At 44.3% G+C, this 12,024-nt stretch overlaps 1 protein-coding gene across 8 annotated transcripts in view; it reads left to right on the top strand.

Moving 5' to 3' along the window:
• tenm4 (teneurin transmembrane protein 4) overlaps positions 1 to 12,024 on the top strand; it is a 159,044-nt gene that overhangs the window by 113,402 nt on the left and 33,618 nt on the right. For 6 of the 8 annotated variants that reach the window (XM_035154796.2, XM_047339608.1, XM_047339609.1 and 3 more), the window contains 5 exons: positions 2,280 to 2,541; positions 3,910 to 4,177; positions 4,267 to 4,410; positions 6,979 to 7,228; positions 7,616 to 7,636. In XM_035154796.2, coding sequence (XP_035010687.1) covers positions 2,280 to 2,541; positions 3,910 to 4,177; positions 4,267 to 4,410; positions 6,979 to 7,228; positions 7,616 to 7,636 — 945 coding nt within the window. The remainder of the gene's footprint in view (positions 1 to 2,279; positions 2,542 to 3,909; positions 4,178 to 4,266; positions 4,411 to 6,978; positions 7,229 to 7,615; positions 7,637 to 12,024) is intronic. The other 2 variants (XM_035154805.2, XM_035154800.2) reach the window with 1 other exon arrangement.

The raw sequence follows: 12,024 nt of genomic DNA, 5'->3' as shown, positions 1-12,024 counted from the left end.
CTCAGTGCAGCGTGAAATCAGAAATGCACCTGTTCAGCCACTTAGAAATAGGAAAGCTGTCTCAACTCATTTTTATGATGTGTTCTTTATTGTCTAAGGGCTTACTTTTTTAAATTACCTTTTCCACTATCTAGAAAAGTTTTCTGGCCTAAACAAAAGAGGTTAGTTTAGTTTCTTTGCAGCTGTGTAGCCATTTTCTGCCTGGCTGAGCTTTGAGACAGACCCGTTCCCTTTTATGCTTTTCTCCAATAATGAGTAAAAGTCTGACATGGAGTCCGGCTTATTACATTATTAGGTGAGGCGAGGACTTCTATAGGAGCCGTGATGTATAGGAGCAAACCAGCCTGCTCTCTATGACTTGATTTAAAAGGATCCATCCTTAAAATAACAATGATTACCTCCAACCGCCGAGGAGGTAATGTTTTTGTTTATTCGTCTGTAAAATCGCAGGATTACGCAAAAGCTACTGGACAGATCAACCGTGAAACATGTTGGAAGGACGTGGTGTAGATCAGGAATAGAACCCATTACATTTAGGTGTGGATCCGGTTCAGGGGTCGGATCCAGGATTTTTTTTTTTTTTTACTTTAACATTGCGAGATTGGGTGTTTTTCCACATTTTCTTTGATTTCTCTGAGAATAATTCATGGATCTTGTTGAAATAAATCAGGCATGTTTAGGGGAGTGTGTGTAATTTGGTGCAGATCCACATAAAACGAAAGTGTAGTTTTATAAGGGGATTCAATATTTCTAATTTGTACTCGTGATATTTCGCCCATTTCAATCACACACACTCTGAAGTGCCCACCACACCTACATCCTCAGGGTCGACGCCGCACAGCTCTTTTTCATTCTTTCGAACTCTGCTGTGTCCTTGATGCCGCCCAGTTCATTATAAATACACATCGTCTGAGGAATGATTGTGTATAATTTGTATGAGGCATGCCAAGTTCATTGGCAGGGTTAACTCTTCAAGCTTGATGCATTTCCCCAAGGGCACGAGCAAGCAAGGCTGTTGTAGGTAGCTTAATAAGTTTTGTCACATGGCTTAAGGCTGTTGTCATGATCGATAACGACCAGTGAATCTCACCATCGGCTGGCCGCGCCGCCCATGGGTATCTGTCCAGGAGTGTTTTAAGCGTGCATAGCCAGAGCCAGCCAGGTGTCATGCGGGCTGACCGGCTCCAGCTGCATGGCTCGCTGACGGATCGCGGCAGCACAAGGGCAGCGCCATCCCAGCCCCCCGTCAGCGCCGCAGCCTCCGCACTGCCGGGCTTACTCACTCCGCTCATACCGAGCCAAGGGCAAAACACCAAGGGCGGAACAAACCGTTGTTTATCGCCACAGCCAATCAGATGTTCACCCTCAAGGGAAGTTAGATTGAGCAGATTCTTTATATAGGAGCTTAAACCAAGAGGGATTTTTCCCGTTTAGAGGCCATTATTTGGACCTGCTTCTTTACCTGTAAAGGATGTTTCCCATGCGAGGGTAAGGCCCCGTCCCCCGAGCCTTCGGGTGACCCGTTGCTAATTGGCTCTTAAAGAGAAGTGACAAGCGCTGCAGAAGTCCGGTGCAGGTGCAGGCGTGCCGGTGTCACCGTGCAGCAGTTAGAGGTGATGAAATCGCCCGAGCTCAGCCTGTTTTGCCGAGACCCACTCAGGTCAGTGCAGAGGTAGAGGCCCCTTAATGCAACTGTAGATGGGATTGCATTGCAGGGCTTTTAGACTGATGTTAGAGTGGACAGCCTTCGTCTAAGAGATCGATAGAGAAGTGGCGGCTGCTTCCATCCTGCAGCACAAATCTCTCTTTCTCCCACATATAAATGTGAGCACAGGAGCAGTGCATCACACTCACATACACACACACACACACACACACACACACACACACAGAGAAGTGAAACAGTCATATCTGAACTCATGCGTTTACTGTACTTCAAATAAAATATACTGATTATACTGCTAATTAAGAGATGTGCTTATAAGATTGTGATCAATCATTCTATTGCATTTTTCCGCCTGTGTGTGCCCGAAAGATAATGCTGAACAATGAAACACCATCTTTTTTTCAACCCCCATTTATCAAAATAAGACTTTATGACTCTTTGATATGCTCTAACAACACTTAATTAGAAAATTATCCATTATATTCCCTGCAAATTGTTGGTTTTTCCATTTTACCGTATTACATGCATTGTTTACTTTGTGTATTTGAAATGTATTTACTTGTGAGTGAATCAACATTCATCCTCCCTGACATTGTCCTTGTCTGTGTTCCAGTTTTGACTTGGTGACCAATGGGGGCATAGCCATCGCCCTGCACTTTGAGCGCGCTCCATTCATCACCCAGGAACACACGCTCTGGTTGCCATGGGGACGCTTCTTTGTCATGGACACCATCGTTATGCGGCACGAGGAGAACGACATCCCGAGCTGTGACCTCAGCAGCTTCACCCGGCCCAGCCCCGTGGTGTCGCCGGCCGCGCTCACCGCCTTCGCCGGCTCCTGCGCCGAGCGGGGGAACGTCGTGCCCGAGATCCAGGTGATTGTCCCCTTGCCTGCTTTACCTCCTGCCACTGCCCCGCAGGTTGTGATCCACACGGGTCTCTCCTCCAAAATGATTCATGCCACACATCTGGGAGAGACCACGAAGACTATTCATCAAGCACAAGTGTGATAGTAACTCTGGCTCAGGGCGGTCCTGTGATTTCATCTCTCTGGTGTAATTGGCTTGCGGAACTTGGACAATTTACAGTGTACATTGTACTGTCCGGCCGCAGAGTGATGATGATTACCTCGCGCGGCAGAAAACCGACTGGACGTTTTTTAATTTCTCCAGGGTTGTTGGCTCCAATTGAAAGGATTTGTGTTTTTATATTGACTGTATACATTTTGATATCTGTCCCCATGACCACGTGTAATTTGTCTTGTTGCTGCCAGAACACACCTGCATGGGCCTGAGCGTGCAGCTGAATGTGTGGCTGCACTAGCAGGCATCTCTGTGCCCTTCCCTAATTACTTTGTCTCCCAGTTTGCTTCATAAGATTTATGGCATATCAGTGAATTTAGTTATGCAGTCCGCTCTATTTATAGCAGCCTCGTCTTTCCTTGAGCTGTAACTGCACTTTACAGGGACATCATCCAAATTGTCCACAAAAAAGGGGGGGGGATTCTGATCCGTTAACCAGGCGTAGCTACGCTCTGATGAAAGGAAGCAGATCGGACGTGATGCCCAGTGAGTCTGTGCGTAGTCGTTTTAATTGTCATCCTCTTCTGCTCCGTGGAGACGAGCGACCAGAGGTGACTTAATTAGAGCAGAGCAGAGTTGGTCAACCAGACCTGCGCTGTCGACCCTTGATCCTGAACGCAAACCCCGCACGATGTGTGACTGCTGACCTACTCCTGCATCATCGAGAGGTCGCAGGTCTGACCTCAGCTGAAATATCCAAATTAACTTTAATAATATCGGACTATAAAATCCCTGAGCCCGGGGGAGCTATTGTGATGCCTTTGTCATATGGATTGCGGGGAAGGCTATTGTCCTAATGAAGGACCTGCTATTATTCAATCAATTATGAAAAATAGTCACTGGAGTACATAATGAACAAATCCGTCATCACGCATGAGAGTAATTGTCGTCCGATTGATATTTCTAATTCCCCTCGGGTCCAAATATTCAGCTGGAGATGAGGCGGTGAAAAATATCTGACAAAGGTGAGAGTGGCCGCTGACCAAAGAAATGACAAATTGATAATCTGCCTGAAGAAAAGATGATTTATCACTTTTTAATCCAGACATAAACCCCGAAGACAATAATTTCTAATCGGTTTAGCATTCACAGCGCAGCTGGTTAACGATTTGTGTTTTCTTTCTGTCATCAATAAGCATTTGTTGTTTTGTGTGTCCACAGTCCCTGCAGGAGGAAGTGCCTATTCCAGGATCAGATATGAAACTGGGCTATTTAAGCAGCAGGACCCCAGGTTACAAGTCAATACTGAGAGTGACCCTCAGCCACTCCAGCATCCCTTTCAACCTGATGAAGGTTCACCTCATGGTGGCTGTGGAAGGCCGGCTGTTCAGAAAGTGGTTTCCTGCCGCCCCCAACCTCTCGTATTACTTCGTGTGGGACAAGGCTGACGTCTACAGCCAGAAGGTCTACGGCCTGTCTGAAGCCTTTGGTAAGTACAGGATAAATCGAATATACAATAATGCTTAGATTACACATGCAGTTCACTCATGCTACATTTATCTTGTCGTCTTTCTCCAGTATCTGTGGGTTATGAGTACGAGTCGTGTCCAGATCTTATTCTGTGGGAGAAGAGGACGGCTGTTCTACAGGGCTACGAAATCACAGCCTCCAAACTGGGAGGGTGGACCATAGACAAGCACCACGCTTTAAATATCCAGAGTGGTGAGTCAGCGCCTAATCCTCTTTTTTAAATTCCCATGCTCAGCCTCTCATTCATCAAAAACACAGACTCCGAGGATAATTTGAAACTGCAAGAAATCTTAAAAATCAGCACATTATATCTTCCATTGTTAAATTTTTTTTAAACTGTCACAGAGAAGTAAATACACCTGTGTTCCGGTGCAGTTCTAGTTATTGTAGGAAATCTTCTAAGAATTTGTCTCAGCACAAAGCAGATTGCTTTTTATAGTAACTGGAGCACTAGTCTGTGGTGATGCTGGTTTGCAGGTTTTCTTTCTGAAACTGTAAAGGTGACCTGTAGTGATTTAACGACGAGTAAAGACCTGGAAAATTACAGATATAAGGACAATTATAATCATTTAACTATGACCTTTTTACTGAACTTAAGTTTAAGATGGCCCCATTTTTTGTGCTTCACGCCTTAAGTTGGCTGCTGCCTGTCACATTTTACACGTATCACTCAGAACGTGGCCAAGAGTGCACCTAAGTACCACCATGTCCACGCTGAGCCTTTATATGATGCTTTTAGTGTAACATTGAATTGCCCCCCCTGTCAATAGCCTTCTGGGGCTTTTTCCCCCTCAGCAGCGCCATGTGCCGTCAGATAGGTCTCACTCTTTTTATTACCACTGTCCGTTTTTTAGGTGAGGGCGGGATCAATTTTCTTATTGCCAGCAAATTATTCCTGAGAGGCAGGAAGGGGGAACGGAACAACTTTGGGCAGCTGCTGTCACGAGCCGGGCCTCGCAGTGTGTTTGTGTCTGCAAAGGGGCTCATCAGAGGAGATGAGGCATACTTATATGAAAAGTGCTCGGGAAGGTGGCACTTTGATCCATCGCACTAAAACCTGCTGAGTCTGAATGTGTGCTGTCCGGAAGGAAGGAGAGAGCTGCGACTTGCCCCCGCATCACCTCCGCCGCTGCTTCCTCCAGCCCATCCTCCCTTTGGCACCTCAGTGTCGTGTACATGCCCAGCATTTTTAGAATCATCCCTAATTTAATTGCCACCAGTCTGCTACTCGCGGCGGTGGCAGCGGCGGCGGCGGCAGCAGCGGCCCCTAAGATTAAATCATGTCCCGAGAAGGGGATGCTTGGCTGATCCTTTCCGATGGACCAAATGTTGTGCTGCTCAAAGAACTCAGGTCACCAAGAACCATCAGGAGCAGAAACACATGCAGATGCTGACTTTCAAATATGATTACATCGACCGGGCAGCAGGAACATCTTTACATTTGCATATCTGAAATCTCTCCAAGAGAAGATTGGCAACGCTAATGGAAGCAAAGTGTGCATGTGTGCGTGTGTGTGTGTGTGTGTGTGTGTGTGTGTGTGTGTGTGTGTGTGTGTGTGTGTGTACGCACACTGCCTATTTTTTGCCGCTGCACAAATCCGGCGGAGGTAGAAAAGAGGGCGAGATGCAATTTTTTTACTTGAGGAAAGTCAGTTTTTCTGAGCCTGTGTGGTAATTTTCTAGCTCCGAGAGATTCCACTCGTGCCGAGGAACGAGCAGAGGCCGATTGGAACGGCCTCTGCTTTTCAAACTCTCTCCTACTACGCCCGTCCAGCAGTTAGCGTCCCACTTTAATCTTGTTGTTCGCCACTCGCTGATTGCACCTCACATTATTACACACACACACACGAAGCAGCGCGAGTATCTTAGTTATTTAATTAAATCTTATGACATGAAATTTCCAAACATATTTGCAAAGCCCTCTGTGCGTCTCCACACACCAGACTGGAAATCTGTTCTCCGCAGATTCCAAGTTGATTTGCATATTTCTGGAGCTGTAGCTGCCAGAATCAGGATGTAACTTTACTCTGCTTTCAATACTTTTTTTTTTTATTTAAGTAAAACTGCAGAGAGTATTTCCTCCATATAATCGAATAAGAATTCATTTTATGTAAACAGGATAATAATGAGAGCAGCTAATGAAGTAATATAAATTGCATAAACAAGTTGTGGAGCTGGAATTAATATATGCATGTAAGCATAAAAACTAATTGGGTGCAGCCTTTATTATCACTGTGGTGAAAAGAAGAGGTTATAAAAATGTTAATGCGTTTCACACTGTAAGTGTTGACTCTAGTTTTTTGCCACAGCCAGTTTTATAACATTATATAACTACATAAATTAATTGTAAAATATATTTTTGCACATTATTACATATGGGGAGGAATTTTAGCGCAGCTGAAAATGTAAATTCAACTTCAACACCTTTTCCTTTTGTGACATATTTTAGATGCTCTAGTTTCTGTGTAATTGTACTTCTTTAACAAGTTTTCTTCTCAGGAGAAACTGGCCTGGATTTAATAGTAGTAGTAGTAGCACAGAAAAAAAAAACAACACAAAAACAAGGCTGGACTTGTAGAATCTCAGTCGGCTGAAGGCTGTTTGACTTGATGACTTTCAGGGGGCAGCCCTCAAAACCACTTAAGACAAGCTGCTCTTTGTTTGGTTTCATCTTGCTTCCGATTTTAGCCCCCAGCCTTAAAACTGCTCAACCTAAACAGGTTGCAGGTGTTACTTGTTCCTTTCCTGTGTCCTCATTAGGGATTCTTCACATGGGAAATGGGGAGAACGTCTTCATCTCCCAGCAGCCTCCTGTAATCGGCAGCGTGATGGGCAACGGGCGCAGGCGCAGCATCTCCTGCCCCAGCTGCAATGGCCTGGCTGACGGAAACAAGCTGCTGGCCCCCGTGGCTCTGGCCTGCGGCTCGGACGGGAGTCTGTACGTGGGGGACTTCAACTACGTGAGGAGGATCTTCTCCACGGGGAATGTCACCAGTGTCCTGGAGCTGAGGTAACGGAGGAGTAGCCTTACTAACATTCACTCAGAACCGAGGCCTCAGATGGGCTCGCGCACAGGTCGTAAACCACCGAGGTCGATTGAGATCGAGAGAAATGCCCTAAAGGCCCCAGGATTGATGGTCTCGCCTCTCTGGTCCACCTGTATCAGCTGGAGCTTGGCCCTGATAGAGGATGAAGAGGATGTTAAGGGGTCTTAGCGCAAAAAATGTTCCAAGTATAAGATGAATTTGTTTGTCTTTGTCAGCACAGATGATGTTTGAGTGGAGATCTGAAGGCTTTGCATGATTCTCTCTTATTTAATTATTTTTTACTAACAACTAACATTTCCTCTCCTTTCTCTTCCTTCTCTCATTTCCTGCTGCTTTTGTCAAACTGAAAGAAATAAAGACTTCAGGCATAGGTAAGCCGCCCAGCATTTGTCCAAATTACGATGAAAGATTGTACAGTCCACATACTTGATGCAGAAGTTGACCTTTTGAGCCAATTTCACACAGGCAGCGGGAAGATCCGTTATTAAAACACTGACTGCATCAGCTCCATCTTCATAAAGCTGTAGATTTTGGGGGGTTTAGTAACTACGTCCTCCGAGCTAATCTCCGGATTCAGTGGCTTGTTCACTTCTGTGTGTTTGCGTCTGTACCTGTGATTGCAGAGAGAAGATCGAGTTAATTGTTGAGTCGATAGAGGCCGTACTTTCACTCAGGGTTAATAACAAGGGTCACGTATTGTCCGATATAATATGATTTATGTTAATTGTCACAAACGAGTGATGTGTTGAAAAAACAACACCTGAGTACAGTAGGATATAAAACATGCACCGTGCATCCAGAGCAATTCAACACAACTCGACTGCAACAAATCCAACCTTCGTGAAAGGCATGATTTTTTTTTTTTTATCCTGGCAGTGTCAGAGAAACGTTGCAGGATGAACTAATTCCTATTGAAGGAGCAATATTTGAAAAGTATTGAAAGCGCCCTAAAAATAAAGATTTGTCGCTGAATTAAATCAACGTCTTCCTGACGGTGTCGATGTAAAATCTGATTAAGACGTGATTTTATGAAGTTTTTATGTACAAAGCCTCCTAAAATGGCAGCTCGGTGTAGATTGTATCAATGGCTTAAGATGCACAAACCTAATTTTCCATGGCAGGAGGCGGCAGGGGAAATCTCTGGTTGCTGTCTTTAGATATCATGTCTGCGGCAAAGGATTATTGATTGACTTTCTATCAGGGGGGGGGTCACGACTTCAGCAGGGGAACGTGTTGTCAAGCTGAAGATGAAAAGGCTTGTGATGCTGGTCACTGGCCTCAACAATGACCAGATTAATAAAACAGTCAGATGCAGTTTACTGGTGTTAATGTCTCTGCAGCAGCAGCAGCAGCGACAGACAGCGGCCTCATGTCTGTTCTGTTCTTGTGAACACGATATCTCAAGAACGCCTTGAGGGAATTTCTTCAAATTTTGCGAAAACATTCAATTTGACTCGAAAACAAACTGATTCAATTTTGGTTGTTGTAGGTCAAAGGTTCCTGTCACAGTGATCTTGTGAACTTGATATATCGGGAATTTCATTACATCTGGTTTATCTGGAGGTCAAAGGTCACTCTGACCTCACCAACCCTTATTTTTGCCCCCCTTCTGAACATGTTATCTTAATAACACCTCGAGATAATTCTTTCAAAATTGGCACCAACATTCACTCAGACTCAGGGATTAATGGATTAGATCTGGGAGGTCAAAGGTCAATGTCACGGTGACAATTCTGATCAGTTGTCTCTCGGACTCAAAGATTAGTTTATTAGATTTCAGTGGTCATAGGTCACAGTGATCTCATATGAGTCTGGAAATAAAAACGTGGGGATGCAGGCGAGTAATTCTACTTCCCTCTGTGCAACTACCTCCTCTCTTTACTTCTTAAATGTCCTTGTGCAGAACAAAAATGTTATCTTACATACAGGAGCTTATAAATCTCTCTCTCACACACACACACACACACATGATCTGTTCGCCAGTGCGAGACTAAAGAAATGTCAGAGCTCTGTTCCTTTGGCCTCGGCCCTCCGAGCACATTTGCAAATTATAAAGGAGCTACATCCTGGTAAACACAGCATGTGTCTGTTTAAAATGGGTGGCTGCCTCCTGTCCATGTGTGAGCTCGCGGTCGGACTGGATGCTGGGTGATCCCACCGCGGTGTTCATTGACCCCCTACTAAGGGTGTCCCCATCCACTCCAAACACCCTCCCTCCATTGCCACACCAGCATGCGGCAAAATCCAATTATCTTCTACAAACTAGATGTTGTCAGTGAATATAGATGGAATATATGGCCGTGGCTCAAGGTCAGGCAATAGCGCCTCATAGTTTCAAACACCACGGGGGGGTCCAGAACTGTTCGACATGCAACTGGGGAGCTGATAAGGTATCAGCTGAATGCACATGGCAGATAGAATGCAAAGCAGGATCCGGTTATTGAGGCTTGCCACTGACCTACTCTGAGGCCCCTGTCAACACATACACAGGTATCTTTTTAAAACAAGGCTTTATTCTGGGTGTTTTCGGCCTCTCGGGTGTAATCTGTGAATAAAAATCAGCCTTTTGCAGAAGCTCCATCCAAAGTGAAGTCTCTTTCAAACACTGTAGATAGAGTTTTCTGCTTGTGTCGTCGTGTTAGTCCACCACAACTGCTAATAACGTTTTTTTTACCGGTTTGCCTATAAAGATCAACTGATATGAGCCTTTCACAGACGTACCTGCATCAGCGTATATATGTTTGCTGATGTGAAATATTTTATTTTACAGAATAAACAATACAGAAAAGATATGCATTTAGGTTTTATGTACCTGTAAAAAAAACAAAAAAACATGATTTATTTATCATTAAACGGTAAAATATCAATTCCACTTCTTTGTCATAAGGAATCGTTACCAATTCATTTTTGCTGTTATATATATATTTTGGTTGTTGAAGGTCAAAAATATAAATATATATATATTATATGATTTGCAAAACATTAAAAAAACATACGCAGCAGTTGTTTTTCTAAAGCAGCCACTTGCACCTGGAACTACAAACCAACATATCAGTCAATTTGGTCAGTGGGCCGATCTTTTGACATGTGCGCGCCTGAGGTTCACTGTCATCACTGATTCAATGAAGGTCAATTGTCATTTAAAATCATGCACCGGAGTTGACAATCCCACAGACCCACCAGTCTTGTGACCTCGTTGCCTTATACAAAATATGAGCTTTGGCACCGTCTGGCATGTCGACCATAAGCTCAAGGTTGTAGTTGAAATTCTGTCTTAATCCACTTTGAATGATGCCCTGCTGACAGGTTTCTCCATAATGCGTATCAGGTCTGGCAGAACTGTGTTGTGTCCTGACCTGAGATCTCTGGTTATCTTCAAGGGGGGCGATGACCAGCAGTATAAAGACATAACAAAACAAGGATGATAAATTTACAACGATTCAATTGAATGAACTCATCAAACCTGTACATTTACAGTTATACTTTGCATTTATGCTTTTATCGAGTAGCCAAATAGTTGATGATACATTTTCTGAGCCTGGCTTGGACATAACATTTAATATCATTCAGGTTCTGCCTTGTTGGCGGATCTATCCACCTCATTTTTTATGCTGCATGCGCCTATAATCGGGGAAATCATGCACATAGCCACAGTATTTCTGTTATCAGCAAAGAAACTAACGTAACTGTGTCACCTGCAGACAAAAGGCTTTCATTTGGGCCATTTGGGCCTTGTGCTGTGTTTATGGGAGCACGGGCGAGCTTGTAAAATCTTTGTTAAACCTCCACCAGTGCCAGTATTCTGTGTTGTAAAGTGGCATTGGGCCTTTCATTGTGTCATGCTTTAATATTTCACATGGCCTTCTCCTTTGCAAGGAATAGGGGGGGTCAGGGATGAGGTGGGTTTAGTGCGAGGGTTCGAAGTTTGGAGAATAAACCTTCTCCGTCACTTCATCTGTATTTCTATGGATGTGTCTGCAGTCGTCTTTGTTTGCTGACACCCATCCTGACGAGGAGTTTTCCAGCAGATCGCATACATCCCGCCGCAGCAGGGATCGGCTATATTTGGCTCTTGTGTCTGTCTGTCTGTCAGGTTTGGGGGGGCGACCTCCTGTGTGTGTGTGTGAAGGATTTACCTTGTTGACTTGGTTTGGGGGTTTAAAGGGATGCCTGATGGATACATAATGTGTTTGGATTGCAGCTTCAGCAGTACATTTCTGTTTGTCCCAGGGGAAATAGAAAAACATACATGTGTGTAGTTGTTCCAGCGATAAGCAGCTCCCTGCCGCTGTGCGACTGTGTGTGTGTGTTTCATGTTGTTGTTCTCAGATGGTATCACAGAGATTTCTCGGGGCCAGGGGAGGAATTTTAATTAGGATTTCTGTCATAAAGTCTTTAGAGTCCAACTAAACCCTCATTTCTCTTTGTCGTCTCGCATTCCCCCTTTCAACATCACTACTTCTTCAATGATTTGAAATATGTTAGAGACGTGTATTCGTACGCAGGAAGTATGTTCACATATCAGTGCGTGTGGAGGAGTGGAGTACCCACTCACTTTTGACAACAGGGATTTTTCTACTAAGCCGACTCTTGAAGATGAGTTATAAGCTCCATCATTATGTCATGTTTAATCTCATTCTGCTTTTTCCCTTTTCCGTGTCATTGGTTTAAACTCTAATTGTGCCCAATTGACTCTCTAAATGGCTTTTGAATCCATTTTAATTGTATTACACAATGTTTCTTATTGAAAGCACTGTAG

Source organism: Hippoglossus stenolepis, chromosome 4 (assembly GCF_022539355.2).
Source record: "Hippoglossus stenolepis isolate QCI-W04-F060 chromosome 4, HSTE1.2, whole genome shotgun sequence".
Lineage (NCBI taxonomy): Eukaryota > Metazoa > Chordata > Actinopteri > Pleuronectiformes > Pleuronectidae > Hippoglossus > Hippoglossus stenolepis.
Note: the sequence above shows the minus strand (reverse complement) of the source record. Positions and strands in the feature narration are given on the sequence as shown.